Source organism: Prunus mume, linkage group LG2, assembly GCF_029339155.1.
Source record: "Prunus mume cultivar Tortuosa linkage group LG2, ASM2933915v1, whole genome shotgun sequence".
NCBI lineage: Eukaryota > Viridiplantae > Streptophyta > Magnoliopsida > Rosales > Rosaceae > Prunus > Prunus mume.
The window spans coordinates 4,493,793-4,511,949 of NC_142699.1; the positions used below are offsets into that span (position 1 = coordinate 4,493,793).

The following is an 18,157-nucleotide window of genomic DNA, read 5'->3' on the forward strand; positions in this document are numbered from 1 at the left end:
TACGAATATACGTCTCTCAAATAGTGTCCACACCATTATATTTACATTATGTGCCCACACAAAATTGACCGTAATATTTTTTTTTAAAAAAAATTAGGTAAAAATTGTAGCATTGTTGATTTTATTTTATTTTTTAAATTTTCCAACAATCTTTTTATAAAAAAAAAATCAAATTAAAAAGAAAAAAAAAAAAGGCCAAACCACCTGCGTCATTTTTTTAAAATTTTGAAGGCATTAAAAGTAAAGGAAATAAATAAAACGTGGAATACATGTGAGAGAAGCAGCGTTCGAAAACAGAGCAAGAGCAGAAAAGCAACTTATAGTTGGGATCCTAATAAGATTTGAATCGCTTTGCCAGTTGGTTTAATTCCTTGGCCTTCAAGGATAATAACACCACCAACACAAAGGATTTGGAAACACACTCTCTCTCTCCAACGTGAATCCTCTTCATATAAGGAAACCCCCACTTGTATATCTCATCATAATTTGGAAACCCAGTTCAATTCACAGCAAACTCTCTCTCGCTCTCTTCAATTCGGAAGTTGAGTGATCTCTCTGTCACTCAACATTTTGGAAACCCACTTGTTTTTCTGTTCATTCTGTCAGTCTAAGCAGTAAAGTTCGTCTCTTTTCTAAGTTTAATTTGTTTGTGTGTGGGTTTGTTTCAATGGGAGTGATGGGCAAAATGAAGGTTATTGATTCTGGGGTTGATGAGTTTCCTTCGAATTCTCTGAATCTTGAGTCTTATGAAGTTGATGTGAAACATCGGGAGGAAGATGTTGAGAAAAGGGCATCGGCATCTTCATCTTCATCTTCATATCTGTCTTCCTTGGAGCTATTGGCTGATGTAGCAATCCAGCAATCAATGGAGTTGCTTTTGGATGAAAAGACCGTTGTTGAAGAGTTGATCAACTTCTTTGCTCGAAAGGGAAGGGAACAAAGGGTTTTGGCAGGCAAGCTAGGGTTTGAGTTGAATGACATTTTCATTCCAAAGAAGAAAAGGAGTAGACTTGGCCCTCTTTCTCTTAAAAGGGAGAGAGAATATTCTGATGATCATAATTGTTTTGGGAGTGACAACCTTCTCCAAAACAACAACGACAACAACAATCTGAACCAGAAAAAGAAGAAGCAGAAAAGGGTTCATGTTCAAAATGAACAATTGGAGCCAAAACCAGAGTTGCCTCAAGAACTAAAACACAAGATTAGTGGAATTGGTGGAGATGTGAAACTTGTAATCCAGAAGAAGATATGTGCGTCTGATATGTCTGCAAATAATGCTCGATTTTCGATACCAGGGTTTAAGGGCAAAAGCGCAGACTTTCTTAAGGAAAAGGAGCAGAGTGATTTGGATATTCGTGACACTGACAAGAAGAAGCGGCTGATTGGTATCCCTGTATTGATGCTCAACCCATATGATCTGAGCTTCGATTCTTTACGCCTGAAGAAATGGCAAATGGGAGGCAACCATGTGTACAATCTGGTTTCGGGATGGAGAAAGGTTGCCGAGGCAAATAAACTCGAGGAAGATGAGATGGTGCAGCTTTGGTCATTCCGCCTCAACCATGACTCTCAGCTTTGCTTTGTGCTTGTCAAAGTTAATAGCACCACCATCACAAAGGAGGAAGCTCACCAACATATTGGATCAATTTCTTGTCTCGACAATGAGCAACTCTCTTAGTACATAACATATACATATACACAGAAATGTAAAGTGCTCTTTAGTTTCTATTTAGGGATTCTTTCGGTTTCGTGTTTTGGAAACCAACTTCATAGAAATTACACTTTAGATCAATATTCTTTTATGATGATGAAGGGTTGAATTGTAATTTTCTAAATCTCTTCAATGGAATCAAATGAATTTTTTATGTGCTCTTCTCTCTTCCCACACTATTTTATCTCTCTCTGCGTTTATAGGTAGCTTATTGGAATCTTTCTTTTAAGAGAGTGGTAGGGAAATTCTTAGAGTTACTAAACACTTTGACTTGCAATATTCTCACAAGCATTTTAAGATAATTTTGTTTCCTATTTCAAAGTTTATTTGAGCACGGACGCTACAATGCACTGTTGTATAATATTTACATCCACTTGGTCTAATTGTCATCTGAAAGTGGAAGAAAAGGCGCTGAGAATGCAATGTCAATTGGCTGACTCTACCATTCATCAGTTTGGGGTTTAATTCTATTTGATGATACATCAACATTATGATTTATGACTTACAAATGAAAGGCAGCATTTCAATAAAATGCAATCAGAACAGACCTAAATAAATTACATATATTAGAATACGCTGAACACTCTCAACCATATCTCCTAACAACTCTTGTACAGAAGATAAAAATAACTTATATAAACATCACGTCATCTATCGTCATCTGAAAGTAGCAATGTGCCTCCATTCACGAGATCATTGCAGCCGGAAGGTCCTGGTTTGCAGAGATTAAAGTTCCTAAATGTCTGTACTTTTATACGTTCGAAAACTTTGACGCGTATGCTGCACAAGGACATGAACTAAACCATCCACACTTCCTGGCATCAATTGGCTAACAAATCATCACCTTCTAATCAAAATTAGTAGGGATGTCTAAATCTGTATCTGAAGGATTAGTGAGCTCAACCAGAGGTTCCTGGGGATACCAAAACTTCAACGTAAGTTATTGTATATCAAAGAGGCCTCATTTATTAATGGGGATCAAAACACACACAAGGGTATGCTTTTAAATTTCATTGGACCGTAGTTCTTTGCTTGATTATTAGCACAGACTGGAATCTATCCATTATAATAACTAGTTACATAAAGAGGACTCTGCACAACTATTTGGCCCATATACATATCATACCTGCTCATCATTGGCTGAGGAAACAATCCCCATCGGCAAACTGTTTGTAAGATCTTCAGCGGTTTCATGCAAATCCTGCGGCATGTAACAACAAAAACTAAATACATATTTTACACGTTGATCTGATTAAATATAAAAAAGAAGATTTATGCTGTGAATTTTTCTGACTAGTTATTTCAATATGCTACATGTGTATTGTGACCAAATATTAGAAAAGAACTGTCAGTGACCTTTAAAACCAACAAGATGATTATTATATTTATCACCCAACACCAAAAAGTATTCTGACCAGAAAATATACATGCTAGTCGAATGTGAGTTCAATAAATAAATGAATCTGATTCATGAAAGAGAGCTGACAGCTTATCAGTCAATCTACAGTACATTTGTCAAAATGTGGTCTGCGGTCGGTTAGCCACCTGTGTTCATCAACATAAGAGCAGATGCTCTATAGACTTCCATTACTAATGAACTTTACTTATAAATGTTATAAAACGATGCTAGTGTGCACAACATACACATTTGGTAGTTAACTAGTACTGCGTTTGTATTTTGGTTCATCTCACAATCTCAATCCTAGGTCCCCCAACTAATAAGTGTACTTTGGGTCCGATAAAAACAGCTAAAACTTGTCCAAGGAAAAACACTTAGATCAGCATGTTTGATGTTGCATAACAAACAATACAAAAATAAGCATAGCAGAGCTAGCACCATAAATGCAAAACGTACTTGTTCATCCAGGTTGACAGAAGCATCATTGGATCTTTCAATAACTGTTTTAGAAGGACCTTCAAGTGTTCCCTGTGCACACCATAATTATTAGGTATATAAAACGAGCACAGCACTTCGCATAGGAGGTAATAGTAATTGGGGAGAAAAATTATACATGCTCATCCTGGTTTCCAGAAAATTCTCCTTCAACAAGTAAAGGCTTCACTTCGATTGGTGTTCCCTGTAAATATCATTTTTGTCATTATGTAGATTGATCATGCCAATGGTAGCAACAGGAAAACAGCAAAGCACAAATACTTGAGGACTAAAGTGTAAAAAGGCTAGATTTTAAAAAAAATATATTCTCAGCTAACTTACAACATAAGGGAGAAGCATATAAATAATGATTAACCACTTGAAAATGGATTCAACTTCTATATTGAAGAAATTTGCATATTCTCTATATCAAATGTTGCACATACAGGTTCTATATGGTCCATGGTAAGGTTCCTTCCTCCCTTGCTGAGATCTCTCAGTGTTCCCTGCACAATCAATAAACTGGTGAAGGAAAATGAAAGTTACTTGAGGAGACAGTAACAGGCATCTGTGACCATAGCAATAAGGACAAGAGAGAGAGAGAGAGAGATTGACAAGTTGGCATATCAGAAAATTAATAATTTTACAGAGTAAAAACAAACAGAATAAACCAACCTTATTCGCCCACATAAGACCACATGCATTACATAAGGTTCTTGGGCCAGCAGGTCCACGGCGCATTGCAGGAGTATTATTTTCACTAACTCCACAATGTTGACATCGCCGTAAGCTGAAAATGCAGCAGAAACAGGTAAAAGCGTTGAACACAACAACATCGTCAACAGGAAAACTTCAATAAGAACTACAAATCATCAACTGTGGAAATCAGTAGAACCAGAATTAGCTTGGCAGTTGGAACTCACACAGTTTCCGGTCGAGAAGTGCCATCTTGAAGGCCACTTTGTGCCGAATCCCAACCAGAATCACCTGAATTTTGTTTTAACGATGCAAACTGTCCATTTTTACGAAGCATCCTATCATAATGATAACAATAACAAAAAGAATGACACATCATTAACACCATAGGACCATTGAAGATGCAAACAACAATATTGTAGATTTTTTAACATCTGCATCAATAATGAATCTCCCTATCTTCCCATTTTTCATGTTAATGTACACAAATTGAATCCATATCTCACATAGAAACCAGCACAGAAGACCATTTATTAAGAAAGTATTTAAGCATTCCCCAAAAAAAAAAAAACCAATAAAATGGATGAGATAGACAATAGTTGATTTCTTCCTCAAAATTTTCAATACGAAGAATGCACTAACTTTTTAGAGACATTATAAATAAAGAAAAATAAACAATACAAAATACACATAATGCACAATTTCATCAAAGAAAAAAGATGGCTGTCATCCACATTTGAAGAGACATTATTTATCCAAGACAACACAGCTGAAAATTCTGAGAGATCTCTACAAATTCCTAAAAAAAATATAGATCCCATAAAGTGCTTCAAGAATTGAATGGCTCCCATCCAGAGTCTAATATCCCTGCTATTAGACTGGACTTTTTACTTACTCCTAAGGATTGAGCACCACCAAAAGTTTTGCTCTAGTGCGAATCACAACTTACACCTCAACCAGCCACCTCCCAGGTAGTCTGGGTGGAAATTGATTTAACATAAGCTTGTCCATCGGAAGTTGAATGGGTGAGAGTGATTTCATTGCAGATCTTTCAGCAATACTTTGAAGCTTTGGTGGGAGGAGAGTCCAGTTCAGGGTTAGGATTAGGAAAGTTCAATATTCTTTCAAAAACTGGAACAGAGAAACTTGGCAATGTGCGGGGGATTAAGAGTGCCAAATTGAATGTCATAAGTTGTGACTAAATCCTCCTTTTCTAGAATTCTACATGCTTTTTCTAGAGGCATTGGATGCATGTTCCAAGTCTCTGACAACGTGGCAAGTAGAGATAAAGGAAAAACCAAACAGCTTTTGGTATCTAATTCCTATTTCTAACTTCTGCCCTGCTCCAAATAAAATCTAACTTACAACCAAAAATAGACGTATAAAAATTACAGATGTTGATTTCTGTTTTTTGTTTCGTAAATAAACTTCAAAACTACTACATGTGTAAACCAAAAGGTAAGTCTATACTCATTGGCTCAAACCCAATATTCATAGTTACATAGGCAGGCTATTTTTCAGTAAATAGATAGCCATTCTGTTCTGGAACAAATAAAAATTCTATCAAATTACAGAGTTAACAGCTCAGAAACCATCTCGAAGTAGACAGAACATGAAGAGAAAATGTTATAAGGCAAGGATATACATATCAAACTTTCAAGTACCTAAAGTCAAGATCAAACTGCATTCAGAATGTAATAACAGTTGGTGCAACTGAAACAAAAGGTATAAGGTGCTATAATTTACTAGGTCTTACAAACATAAATTCTGACCCATAATTACACAATACTGATTCTCTTGTCAAATCCAAATCCCCCAATCCCCCTCCCATCCAGAGGAAAATAAAATGGAATGAAGGAAGGATCATAAATTTGTCTTACCTCTGTGCAACCTCTTTACGGACTGTGTACCTAATTTTCTTGTCAAAGCATCTCTCCTTCCGTTTTTCACGAAACCGAACCAGTGAAGCTATTCTTCGTGAAAGATTTGAACGTTTTGGGGTGTCAGCCACACCCTAGAGATTGTGGAAGGCAACACATGAACATAAGCACAGAAGATGCATTGAAATTGGTCTCATTAGTGTCAACATATGCATTACCCGTGTATTCTGATCGTAAGACACTTCAACTGTAGGCACACCAGTTGGTACATCACGTCCTCCCAATAGCAAGAGTACTGCTTGCACCTGTTATATAGAATCCAAAGTCTGAGCCTACTTTTAAACTAAGCATAATGCAAACCAGCAAAGACATGTTATAGTAAATTTAGTAAACAGATGTAAGGCCAACTTTGGGAAAACAGGAACAGATAAAGATTGGCTTGGCTTCAACTAGTTAAAGGGATTATCATAATCCAATAGTTAGTTATAATGAAGCAAATGACGGAATGGAAGTTCATAAAAACCGAATGAAATTTTTAATTTGAAAAGATGTCTTATTGCAGATCTACAATTCAAACTATAATGTCCTGCCAATAATTATTGTCCCCATATTGCTTTACATATTCGAACATTATACAATATACTTTTACTCTTCTTCCAAAGGATAAGTTTAAACGCCAAGTCACAATGGAATCCAGGAGTAGATAAATAAACTTATATATTTATTTGCAATTAATAAACTTATATATTTAATCTCAAAAGAAAATATTAATAAGTAGAGGAACTGAATCATAATCAAATGAAATTTTATCATAAACAACGATACTTCAAGTCCCTTAATTTTCAATTTTTCGTTGGACAGCAAATAGTTTGCAGTAAACGCCCATATTTCAGAACCCCATATCAACTCTTTGCAATTACAAGGACAAATACAAAACCCAGTAACTTAAAGCTCGCAAAAGATAATATAGTACAGAAGCACAGTACAGCCGAACAGGCATAAAATGAATATTTGGGAAGAAGAAAAAAAGGTTCTTATTACAATAAATATACTTTTAAAAAAAGAAAATGAGAGAGAGAGAGAGAGAGAGAGAGAGAGAGAGAGAGAGAGACCTTCTCAGGTGTAACAGCAGGGAAGACATAGACCTCGCCTTCAAAAGACAGAGTGAGCTCACTAGTCCTGGACGCCATAACCACACCTCCTCCTCCTCCTCCTCCTCCTCCACGCTCCGCAACGCTGACGGAATTCACATGAACCTCTTCCATGTCCTCCATACCATCATCACCACCATCGTCGTACTCAGCCTCATCGTCTTCGATCGGTATCGGACCTCTCCCGTGCTCCTCGAATGGTCGCGCTTGCAGTGGCTGCGGATTCACGGCCGCCATCAAATACTCCCTCCACACAAAATCCCCAGCCTCACCACCACCACCTTCTCCCAATTCAAACCCTAACCCCGTTCCACCGGACAACCAATCATCGTCTCCGTCACAACGAAACCAATACAATTTCAATACCAAACCCTAACCCTAAAACCCTGCAACTTTAAGCTCCAGCTGGAATTTCTGAGCTCGAAGACGAAGAAGAAGCTTCGAAAATCAACAAAATTGAAGGTTGCCCAAAAATAGCTAAGATTTTCACAGAACTTGGCGCTGTGTTTCCTTAGAGAGCCGCAAATGGGTAATAAAATGATTTCCCCAAAACAAATAAATCAAAAAAGCGAAAATCATTTTCTTTTCAATTATAATGCAGGGGGATGATTCAGTGCTACGTGGGAGCAAGCTATGAGGTTTCGCGGGGTTTTGTGGACGGTTGCGATTGATGGGATGTTGATGGGGTGCGGGGCCCACATCTCACATGCGTGTTGTTTATGGTGGGTGTGGGTGAGGGTGATGAGTGATGTAACCGTGGGTGGGGCCCATTTGCACTGGATGGGTTCTGGGTAATGTAATCCAACGGCTGGTGGTAGTGATTGCAGGCGTGGGGTGAGAGATTATTGTTTGTGGTGATTGGGTTTGGAAAGTGGTCTGGAATTTTGGGGAAATTACTAAATTGGGACTCTGTTTTTTGTCTATTTATGGAATGGACCAGAGAGTCATAAGATAGAGGACTATATGGGGATTTTGGACATGGCTATTTGATCTAAAATTGGATAATGTTGTACTTGCAATTATGATTGTACACATACTTTTGGGAAACTTTGGATTTTCTTCTCTCTTTTTCTTTTGGGAACGCCAACCCCTTTTCTTTTTCCCTTGAGAAAAGCAAAAGATTTTCTCCCTTTTTATTTATTTATTATGTAATGTTTTGATTTTTTTTTTTTAAATTTAGGGGAGGGATATTTGAATTGGGACATTTTCCAATATTGTGGAGGAGAAATATCATTAAATTAACAGTTAATTGGTTCTATGATCAGTGGCGGATCTATTATTCAAAAGTCAGGTAGGCGAAGCTTACATTAAAAACTCAACGGTACAAGTGAATTTTATTAATACACATAAAAAGATACACCTAGTTAGACATGGGTGACATAATAAGCCATACCCAACATTGGCAAAACAAAGTTTTCATGTGTGTAAGGGCCTCTCACAAAATATAAACAATAAAAATTCAAATTCTTACAAGATACAAAAACATAAATTAATAAAAAAAATCATATTATCTATTCATTACAATCATAATTGTACTCGACGAGTTTTCATATTTTGAAATCATAAAATAAAATTAAAATTCATCAACACAAGTTCACAAGTTCACAATTGCAACAAAGGGACATACAATTACATACTAAGCAATAAATTTTTTAAGGAATAGACAAATATATACTTAGAGTTGAATAGCGGTTTAGCAAATATCTCTAAAAGCCCAAAAAATAAATAAAAAGAAAAAAAAATCATAATTTCACAAATTAAAAAAAAAATATAGGTAGAGAGAAAACAAGAGAAAGATTAACAAACTGTAATTAAATAAATTAAACTAATTAAATTTGATATGGAGTTTGACAGAAAAACTCACTAGCAGTAAAAAAGTGTGATACATGTCAAAAGGTCGAAAGGATAAATTTTTAACAATTTATGTGAAAAGGTCAACATAAAAATAATAGGTATAAACCTTCGGGGGTATGTTTTTCTTCTATTTATTTTTTCTTTCCCACTTGTTTAGTCTAGGAGCCACATGATTGTACTTTTGAAGTGGGTATAAATCATATATCTTGATAATAGAGCAGGCGGCAGTGTACTTCTGAAGTGGGCCCCGCATGATTGTATATGGGTAATTATTTATTTGGGAAAAATCGGAGTAGGCGGCAGCTTACTTTGCCCTTGGCGTAGGACCACCACTGTCTATGATGTCATGTTGTGTTGTATGATAATCGAAATTGTTCATTTATGAGGTCATCCTTTAAAAACTATTCATGCAAAATAAAAATAGAAAACTTAAATTGTTTAGCTATTTTAATTAATAGTGTGATAATTTAGTATTTAATCAAAACACAAATATTCCTACCCCATAATTCAAAGAAAAAAGGAGTTTGAGATGTGGAAATATGGATTCCCAAATCAAAACTTTTTGATTTTGTCTACATGAAAGCAATCTCATGTCCTATTGTGTATATGCATGTGCTTAATTGGTGTATATATAAAAAGTTACAGAAAGTTCAGACATAAAACTAGCATATCATTTTATACATAAGTAAGGTGGTTCTACATACCAGAAAAAAGAAACTCATTATCAAATTTAAACAGAAACTCACATTAAACAACAAACAAAATCTGGCTATCCAAAAAAATTTGAGAAACCAAAAGACAAAAGGAATAGAAAAAGCAAGCAGACCTTTGATTTGGAAATCCCCAATTTCTAAGGTTTCAACTGATGAGAGAAAGGAGGAGAGAGGTAGCGAGAGAGGGACGAAGAGAGAGAAGGACGACGAGAGAGATGGAGCAAGCGAGCTTCAAGCTTCTCCCATGGAAGCTTGAAGCTTGAGCGTAGAGTGAACCAGCAGAGCGAACGCGAAAAAAAAAAACAAGAAAAACGCATTTATTTTGTTTTTAATAATAGGGGTCTTTTTAAGTTTGTTTTGAGATTGAGTTTTTAAAAATTGGCATACCAAATGAGTTTTTGGGCCTTTAAATTTAAAATATGTTTTTGAGTTTATAAAATTAGACTCAAATCAAATACCAAACAGGCCCTAAATGACTTTGGATTTAATTGTTTTTTTTTTTTGGTTGCAAATATAATCTTTAAGACTAACAAGAAGAGGAAGGGGAGGGTGTAGAAGGTAGTTATGTTCATCAAACTACATTATGGGATGAGAAGCAGATTTGAGATTGCAAAAGGTAGAAATGTACAAATAGGAAGGTAGCTAACATTTCCTTCTTTTTCATGGCGTTTTTCACACTTCCATTTTATTCATTTGTACTCATCCCATAGTTGTTATGCTTTCTTCTTTGATTGATTCAACTATCAAAGCATAGAAATAAGATGAGATCCATACTCTCCACAATACCGGCTTAATTTTATGATTCTTGGGCGACCCATGCTTCTATGTCGTGTTTAACACAATCTATCAATAATTATGTTTGGACAGTATTGTGCTCTATTTAAATGAATTGGACTTGTACAGTGTTGAGCCGGCTAGCCCCATTTGACACCTCTACTTCACACCTCCACAAAATGCTCTCACCACTCACACTCATTCTTTATACAAATACATGCATTTTCAAGAAACCACTCATTCCCCTGTCAAAACAAAATACCCAACTTCTTTAAAATCAACACTTGAGTCAAACATTCAAACCATCGTCAACGAGAAGTTGTTATCATCCCACATCACCCTCACCCTCTCCCTTAACCATTGTTTTACTTTATGTATTTTTTATATAATGATTTTGATGAGGAGGAAGCTAGTTCTTGCCCTCTTAACATTCAAACCCATTATGTTTGTATTTGGTATGGAAATTTTCCCTTTGGTTTTAATATCCGAACGAAGATCTTTGTTCTAATTTACTTTTGAGAAAAAATTTCAAACCCATTAGACTTTTTAGGTTTTTATCACAAATGGTCCTTCAAGTTTTCGAAATTATCACGAATGGTCCTTGAGGTTTTGTTGTGACACTAATAGTCCTTAATATTTGGACTTTTTATCACAAATGGTCCCTACTGTAAAAAATTCTGTTAAGTGTCTGAGGTGGAAGAAAAGTGGAACCCACATGTCCAATTACATCGTGACATGTGGATTAAATAAATAAAGAAATATTTTTTTTTAATGAAAATTCATTAAAAAAATCATTTAGCCTCTCTCTCTCTCTCTCTCTCTCTCTATGCCTCTCTCTCTCTTTTCCTCTGCCCTTTCTCCTTCTTGTGCTTTCCCTCTCCCTCTGTTTTTTTGTTGCCTCAAGAACCCAACCTATTTCAGCCAAGACTAATTGAGCCTCTCTGTTGTTTCGTTTTCTTAAGAAATCTATTTCAGCCAAGACAAACCAAATAGCTGGGAATGCCTTAATTTCCCCAAGCCCAATACTTCAAGATCTTAATTTTATAATTCCATCAATATTTAATCAACGAAATACAAAATGAAGCATCAAATATCAGTCCCACCGAGCAGTAATCTTCACTTTTGCCAAATATCCGTACAAAATGTGCAGATAATGGGTGACCAAGCAGTAATCTTCAGTTTTGTCAAATATCAAAGTTAAAATAAAAGAAGCCTGTTTTTTTTTTTGTTTTTTTATTTTTAATTTCTCCCTACAGACCAACCAATGGGTACTCAAAGTGAAGAATATTGAAGATCAAAGTGAAGATATCACCAAACAGTTATCTTCACTTCATCAAATACTTCAAGCTAAACTGAAATCTCGGATCAGTGAGCAACTCACAGATAGCTAACGAGCATCAAATTGGAGGTCGATAAGAGCGTTGCACATTGGGGAGAAGAGCGCTGCTATTTGGGGACTTTTATCGAGCAGTTTGCAGAGGTCAAATTTCTCCCATCTAATGGCAGATCCCAGAGTTGCAGGGGTCACTTGACCACCCTTGCTCCTCAGTGGATCCGTCCCTAAGAGCAAATGTATATCTTATATTTTTTCTTGCAGGTGGCAGATGGAAAGAAAAAAAATAGAGGGATAAGAGATGGAGAGCAAAGGGCGGAGAGCAAGGGCAGAGGGGGAGAAAGACAGAGTAAGGAAGGGGATGAAAAGTTGCAGAAAAAAAATATGGAATTTTCATTAAAAATGTATTTAATTATTTTTTTAATCCACATGTCACAATGTAATTGGACATGTGGGCTCCACTTACCTTATACATCACACTTAACGGAATTTATAACGGCAGATACCATTTGTAATAAAAAACCCAAACATTAAGGACTATTAGTGTCACAAAAAAAGGTCAATGACCATTCGTGATAATTTTGTAAACGTTAAGGACCATTTGTGATAAAAAGCCTACGTTTTAAAATGCCATATATGTCCACTATTGTAGCAGAACTACTTTATTGAGTCAACATGGGACTCAAACCTCAGCCAAATCAATCAAACAATTAAGGTAGGCACCCAAGTCAGGTCAAGTCAACAAATGATTATAATAGAGAGAGACAAGCATTCCCAAGAATCAAGATTGATTGTCAGGTCAAGCTCAGGCAGGTCGGCACTCAAACAATGGCCTAGTGGTGTCATAGAGTAAGAGTTGCAGTACCATTTCGCCCTTTTTCCTATTACTTTTCTCCACAAAGAAAGTTTATAAATGATTGACGCTAGATCTATTTGTAGTTTAAGTAGATAACAACATTTACTCGTGTGTTTGAAACCTGAATTCGATTTTCCCTAGTTCAATATTTGCTCGTGTCAGAAAAATAAGAAAACAATCGACTTAGATGCCACATTTTGCCGATTGCCTTTTCAAGAACTAACAATTACTTTAAAATTTTTAATGTCCCTCTTATAAAGGACTTGTAGCTAAAACGGTTAAGAGCATTCATCTCTGCACCTAAGCTCCTAGGTTTGATTTATCCCTATCTCAATATCACTTGTATGAAAATAGAAAAAAGAAATGTCTCTCCTAAGACTAACTGGTCGAGTAAGATTTGAAGGCTGTGTCAAATGGGCTGGAAATTGGATGCGTTGCAACAAACTTTAAAAATTTATTTCTAACGAAAATTATGTCATCTGCAGTTCAACCACAGTTTTTTCTTTAAGCCGATGCACTTTAACTTTCAACCTTGTGATATAAGTAGAGCTTAATGCATGTTTCAATACGAAACATACCACACTCAATAAATCGTTGGGATGAAAATAAGAAAATTCAACAAGAACATATTACCTATTTGCACATTCTACAAATTACTCAGCTTGAATATTAGATGTCCATCCAACATCGTATATCAAAGGGCTGAAACAATTTTTTAACAAAAGGGCCAATAATTCCAGATAAAAAAAGGCCAATAATCAAGAGCATGACTCTTTTTCAATCATTTTTCTGGCATAAAAATAGCAATATTTAGCTCAATTACCTGATTTAATACAATTGTTCAACTTTCAAGGGTATTGCCTTTGAGACAGTTATGTAGGCTATCAAAATGAAAAAGATAATGCATAATTTGAAAGATCATATGGTAAAATGTTTAAGATTTTTTTATATCCTCTCGAGCTAGTGTCAAGCACAGTAGTACCAAAACTAAACCCCAAAAAAAGCAACAAAAAAAAAAGGGGGAATAAATAGCTGACTTCTTGTATTGATCAAGGTACTATTATAGCTGTACATTAAGATTAGACAATCAAAACGAAAATTACGAGAGAACCTACTTGAATGATGCCACTGCCAGGGATAAGTTTGGCCTTTTAATGAAACAACCTACTGTTCAGCAACTAAAGCTGAGCTATCACCATTAGAGAAGGGAACAAGACTGTTGTGTGCATCAATGGCAGTTACGCTGTTCAAATCTTTAGTATCAGCTTCACCCTGTTTAGAATACATAAAAAGAAGGGCACAAAATTTACATGGTAGTGAAAATGAAAATACCATTTTGAACATAACAATACCAACCCAATGAATAGATGTAGTCAGATATGTGAACACACCTGCTCAGCTGGAGTCACAGAATGATCCTGGGTTCTCTTGGAAAGCTCCCTCAAAGTCCCCTGCAAAATTTTGATCTCAATTGTGAGAAATATGATATCTCCTCTACAGATATACAAGAATGCCTGTAGAGTATTCAACTGAAAACGGAGTCTAGTGAATTCAAAGTGGTGCAAACTTTCAAATCTTAAACTTGGGAGATAAAACGTAATGTAGAGTTGCTTCTCGAAAAACAAAAACAAAAAGTAATGTTGAATTTATACCTCTGAGAATTTACAGTGGTATAATTTTATTTTTTTCCATGTCACCTCTCCCAAAAACAGACATTTTTAAAATTTAAACCATTTTAAGAACAAAATTAAGACATTTCCATGCAAAACTCCTTTTTAACAGACAACAGCATGACACCCATGGTCTACAGCCTTAGCTGAAGAATATAATGGAGTCTTTTTTTCAGAAATTCAACCCTACAGACCTCTAAACAATGTCAGCAATTCATGAGAGCACAAACGAAATCAAAGATTAAACATGATATTAATTTTGTATGAGTAGATGGGTGGCGGGAGGAGGGTAAAAGATCCATAAAGGAGGATTGACATACAAAATATCTTTACAATCAAAGAAAAGAAGTGATCAATTCATCGTTAAAGACACTGACCCTGTTTGCCCAAAAAAGCCCACAAGCATTGCAAAGAGATCTTGGACCAGATGGCCCACGCCGCATCATTGGTGTGGACTTTGAGCTTATTCCACAATGCTTGCAGCTGGACAGGCAGAACATACAAATCACAAAAGATGCAAGGATAGTTATTAGTTAGTCACAGGTCAAGCGCAAAAGGTAAAAGTATGATAAGATAAAATATGATATGGCTTCAAAAAGAGGAAATGAATATAAAGGAGTACAAAGAAAAAATAAAATAAAATCTCATCTATCAAAATATTAATATATTTGTTTCTTAGGAGCACAAAACTCTATAATATTGATAAACTCACGAGGTTTCTGCATGGCTATCATCCTGCCCTGACTCCTGGCCATTACCCCAGCTATAATCTCCATCTGACTTTTTCGAAGAAGAAAATTGCCCCTTGTTACGCTGCATCCTGATGTAGATAGAAATACATAAATCAAGCATGGAAAGTGAAAACAAACCAAAGTGGTAGAGCTAGAACAATGATAAGCAACAAAAGAATAAAACAATAGAAGGCAGGATGCTCATTATATCATGCTTTTTTCCTTGGAGCCATTGGATTCATAAACATATAAAACAGACATGAAGACTCCAATACAGGTGATGTAGTTTTCGTGTATATTTTTATAAATTAGACAACATGTAATCTGAGAACTGAATGTGTTACACACAAGTCATGCTAAACTAAGTCTTAACCCCAAATGCTTTGGCTTGGCTTCATGACATCACTTTGAGATTTAAACAAAGCATGGACACCAAAAGGACATATAAGTTCAGGTGACTAGGAGTTTCTTTGAACATGACCTTTACATACCAGCACTAGCCTAGAAAAACATGACTAAATAATAAACTCCCATCAGCATTTCGCCTCTTTCCAGAGAAATTATTAACATAACTATAACCTACTAAGTTTTCATGCATCACGTTTGGAAAAAATCCCCAAACAAGTGTTTTGCAAATATAAATGTTAAATTTTCAGATGCCAAATTAAACTTGTAACATAAAATCATACAATGTACTAAATCCAAAAAACTAGCCATGCCAAATATTGCAAGGCCATTAGTCAGTTATTAAAACACTTTGAAACGAAATTATTGGTTTCCCCAACTTGAGGTACTAGGAACTGAAAAAGAATTTCTATTTTCCCAACCCTGGGGTTGTGCAGGCACATGCAACTTCTCTTGTTTACTCCAATAAGCTCATATATTATACCAAATAAATTCAAGCGGAAGCATATTACATAGATTACACCACCTAGTGCAATTTCTTCTTTTAAAAAGAAACAAACCTGAGTGCAACCTCTTGGCGGACGCTATATCTGACTTTTTTATCAAAGCATCGCTCTTTTCTCTTTTGACGAAACCTACTTAATGACGCTGCTCTGTGAGGCTGACTACATCGTATGGGAAAATCTTCTGTACCCTACATATTATGAAAAGACAAGAAAAACATAATCACTAATAAATTTAAATATGCTGTTAAAGTTTTTCGGTCTAAGGAGATACCCTCTGATTCTGAGATGCCAACTCCGCACCTTGAGGGCCGGAAGATAATTCGCTGCCCCCCAACAGTAATAGCACTGCTTGAACCTTCAAACGCCAATGCACAAATATTTAGTAACCAAAGTATATTCAAATGTAGCAAAGCCAAATCCTAGTCCTGATTTGGTTGCCAAGAGACTTTACAAGACGCAAGGAATTTAACTACAACCAGTGAAGCAAAAGTTTCAGTTTAATTCTAACCAGTTCAATAAATACTCAAAACATTTCAAAATTAAAAAACTTCATTGCCATCAGCCACCCACATTTGCTCAGAAACCGAACAGAAACAATATCACTAGCTCTAAAAAACCCTAAATCACAACAAACAAACAAACAAACAAAATCATCAATCAAGTTCGAACCTTCTCAGGCGTAACAGCGTCAAAAACAAAGACCTGGCCACGAAACGAGAGCGTGAGCTGACTGGAGCCGTCGTACGGCTGAGCACGCATTTCGGAGCTACCGACGTCGTAGACGGGGTCGGAGCTTACATCGTCGACGACGGCGACGACGCCACCGCCGTCCTCGAGCGTATGGGGTTCGTAGTGAATGTGGGCGTTCTCAATGGAGTCGACACCGGGGCCGGCGGCATCGTCGTCGCCACCGGCGGGGATCGGGTTGGGCATGGTCATGGGCTCGGAGTGTCCGTACATTGGAAGAGGTTCACGAATCGGATCGATGGTCTCTGAAGCATTACAGAGAGGAGCCAATCACTGAGTGAAACCGAAACCCTAACCCTAAACCCAAAATCAAATCGAAGGCTGTTCAGAAAAGAATTGGGGTTTTGGAAAACAAAAAAAGAAAAGTAGAAGGTGAGTCAGGTGTGAGTTTTGTTGTATTTTGATCTCTTTTGTTTTGTAAATTTATGATTTTAGTAATTAATTATTTTATTTTTATTTTGAAAAGGAGAGAGAGAGAGAGAGAGAGAGAGAGCAGACACCAGACCAGAGTGAAGGACAGCTCATGGTACAACAAGTTGGCCCGTAAGTATGGGCACAACGAGAAGTGACCCTGTTTCGTGTCGATAATTACGAGAAACGCCATTGTTTCAACTGCAACAAACTATAGGAGAGGGGATCCTAACATGGTACCTTTTTTTTTGGGTCAAATCTAACATGGTAGATGGTACTTGAGAAGCGTTGAATAATTGCTTTTGATCAATTGCAAATCTTTTGCATCATCACAAAACTTTTTTTTGGGCGTCGAGGTTAGGAAAAAAAAGGAAGAATTTCTTACACACACTATCAAAGTGTCGTGGAGTTTGAATTTGAGACCACTTGCATAATCACGATACTTCAAATGCAAAAATAAATACTTTTGATCCCTTAAACAGAGAACCTTTCCGTCATTTAAAAAAAAAATGTTTTGGCCTTTGGTGTGGTTAGATAACTACCGGAATCTCAAAATAATAACAATAATAATTCACGGTTTCTAATTTTTTCCAGTTTAGACATAACAGAATATTTGATTTTTTTTGGGTCATTGACAACCTAGTAAGGCCCTAGACAGTTTTTATTTGTATTTTATTTTTATTTTCTACTTCTTCTTTTTTCGCTGGGGTTAACGATACATTTCATAAAGCCCAAAGGGCCTTAAAGGTGGAAAGGGAAAAACAGGATTACAAAGAAAGCAACGAAGCCCAGCAGAAACAGGTTCTTTCTTATTAGAGGATGACTAGTGTTCACCCATTTTCTTGC

The 18,157-nt window shown here is 36.3% G+C and overlaps 3 protein-coding genes across 3 annotated transcripts; 1 reads left to right on the forward strand and 2 right to left on the reverse strand.

Annotated features, from left to right (window-relative positions):
* Nucleotides 1-342: 342 nt before the first annotated feature.
* Nucleotides 343-1,834, forward strand: LOC103319528 (uncharacterized). The gene has a single exon (XM_008221079.2). It carries the CDS (start codon nt 668-670, stop codon nt 1,676-1,678), a length of 1,011 nt encoding a protein of 336 aa, XP_008219301.2. The 5' UTR covers nt 343-667; the 3' UTR covers nt 1,679-1,834.
* Nucleotides 1,835-2,129: 295 nt separating this feature from the next.
* Nucleotides 2,130-7,918, reverse strand: LOC103319473 (GATA transcription factor 24-like). Its single transcript, XM_008221015.2, has 10 exons — nt 7,273-7,918; nt 6,379-6,465; nt 6,161-6,294; nt 4,508-4,618; nt 4,260-4,374; nt 4,031-4,090; nt 3,724-3,789; nt 3,567-3,638; nt 2,838-2,912; nt 2,130-2,624 (listed from the first exon to the last, which is right to left on the reverse strand). Exons 1-10 carry the CDS (start codon nt 7,546-7,548, stop codon nt 2,559-2,561), a joined length of 1,062 nt encoding a protein of 353 aa, XP_008219237.2. The 5' UTR covers nt 7,549-7,918; the 3' UTR covers nt 2,130-2,558.
* Nucleotides 7,919-13,764: 5,846 nt separating this feature from the next.
* ZIM (GATA-type zinc finger protein with TIFY domain-containing protein) lies at nt 13,765-17,297 on the reverse strand. The gene is made up of 7 exons (XM_008221016.3): nt 16,823-17,297; nt 16,425-16,508; nt 16,208-16,341; nt 15,224-15,331; nt 14,889-14,994; nt 14,233-14,292; nt 13,765-14,113 (listed from the first exon to the last, which is right to left on the reverse strand). The coding sequence occupies exons 1-7, from the start codon at nt 17,111-17,113 to the stop codon at nt 14,006-14,008; spliced, it is 891 nt and encodes a 296-aa protein (XP_008219238.2). The 5' UTR covers nt 17,114-17,297; the 3' UTR covers nt 13,765-14,005.
* Nucleotides 17,298-18,157: the final 860 nt, after the last annotated feature.

Coding starts and splice junctions, on each gene's coding strand:
- LOC103319473 (XM_008221015.2), bottom strand. CDS start 7,548: ATGGCGGCCGTGAATCCGCAGCCACTGCAAGCGCGACCATTCGAGGAG. Junction 6,295..6,378: donor CTTACGATCAGAATACACGG/GTAATGCATATG, acceptor CACAATCTCTAG/GGTGTGGCTGACACCCCAAA. Junction 2,913..3,566: donor CTGTCAACCTGGATGAACAA/GTACGTTTTGCA, acceptor TACATGCCGCAG/GATTTGCATGAAACCGCTGA.
- ZIM (XM_008221016.3), bottom strand. CDS start 17,113: ATGTACGGACACTCCGAGCCCATGACCATGCCCAACCCGATCCCCGCC. Junction 16,509..16,822: donor ACGCTGTTACGCCTGAGAAG/GTTCGAACTTGA, acceptor TGGCGTTTGAAG/GTTCAAGCAGTGCTATTACT. Junction 14,995..15,223: donor GATAGCCATGCAGAAACCTC/GTGAGTTTATCA, acceptor CTGCCTGTCCAG/CTGCAAGCATTGTGGAATAA.
- LOC103319528 (XM_008221079.2), top strand. CDS start 668: ATGGGAGTGATGGGCAAAATGAAGGTTATTGATTCTGGGGTTGATGAG.